Below are 525 nucleotides of genomic sequence, written 5' to 3'. Positions count from 1 at the left end.
AAATCATAGGTCCATCAATCTCTCCCCCTCCACCCATCATATGTCCATCCATATCTTCCCTTCCACCCATTATATGTCAATCCATCTCTCCCCCTCTCCCCATCATAGTTCCATTCATCTCTCCCCCTCTCCCCATCATAGTTCCATCCCTCTCTCCCTCTCCACCCATCATTTGTCCATCCATCTCATCCAAACCACAAATCATAGGTCCATCAATCTCTCCACCTCCATCCATCATAGTTCCATCCATATCACCCCCTCCACCCATCATTTGTCCATCCATCTCTTCCAAACCACAAATCATAGGTCCATCAATCTCTCCCCCTCCACCCATTATATGTCCATCCACCTCTTCCCTTCCTCCCATTATATGTCCATCCCTCTCTCCCCCGCTCCCCACCATATGTCCATCCATCTCTCCCCTTCCACCCATCATATGTCCATCCATCTCTTCCCTTCCTCCCATTATATGTCCATCCCTCTCTCCCCCTCTCCCCACCATATGTCCATCCATCTCTCCCCTTC

General features: G+C 49.9%; 1 protein-coding gene across 1 annotated transcript; it reads right to left on the bottom strand.

Moving 5' to 3' along the window:
- Nucleotides 1-76: 76 nt before the first annotated feature.
- LOC110456110 (circumsporozoite protein-like) lies at nt 77-514 on the bottom strand. Its single transcript, XM_021506667.1, has one exon. The coding sequence runs from the start codon at nt 512-514 to the stop codon at nt 77-79; it is 438 nt and encodes a 145-aa protein (XP_021362342.1).
- Nucleotides 515-525: the final 11 nt, after the last annotated feature.

The sequence above is a fragment of the Mizuhopecten yessoensis genome, unplaced genomic scaffold (assembly GCF_002113885.1).
Source record: "Mizuhopecten yessoensis strain PY_sf001 unplaced genomic scaffold, ASM211388v2 scaffold8535, whole genome shotgun sequence".
In the NCBI taxonomy this organism is placed as follows: Eukaryota; Metazoa; Mollusca; class Bivalvia; order Pectinida; family Pectinidae; genus Mizuhopecten; species Mizuhopecten yessoensis.
Note: the sequence above shows the minus strand (reverse complement) of the source record. Positions and strands in the feature narration are given on the sequence as shown.

What these genes read in the sequence shown, in the direction of transcription:
- LOC110456110 (XM_021506667.1), bottom strand. Translation starts at nt 514, where the DNA reads ATGGATGGACATATGGTGGGGAGAGGGGGAGAGAGGGATGGACATATA.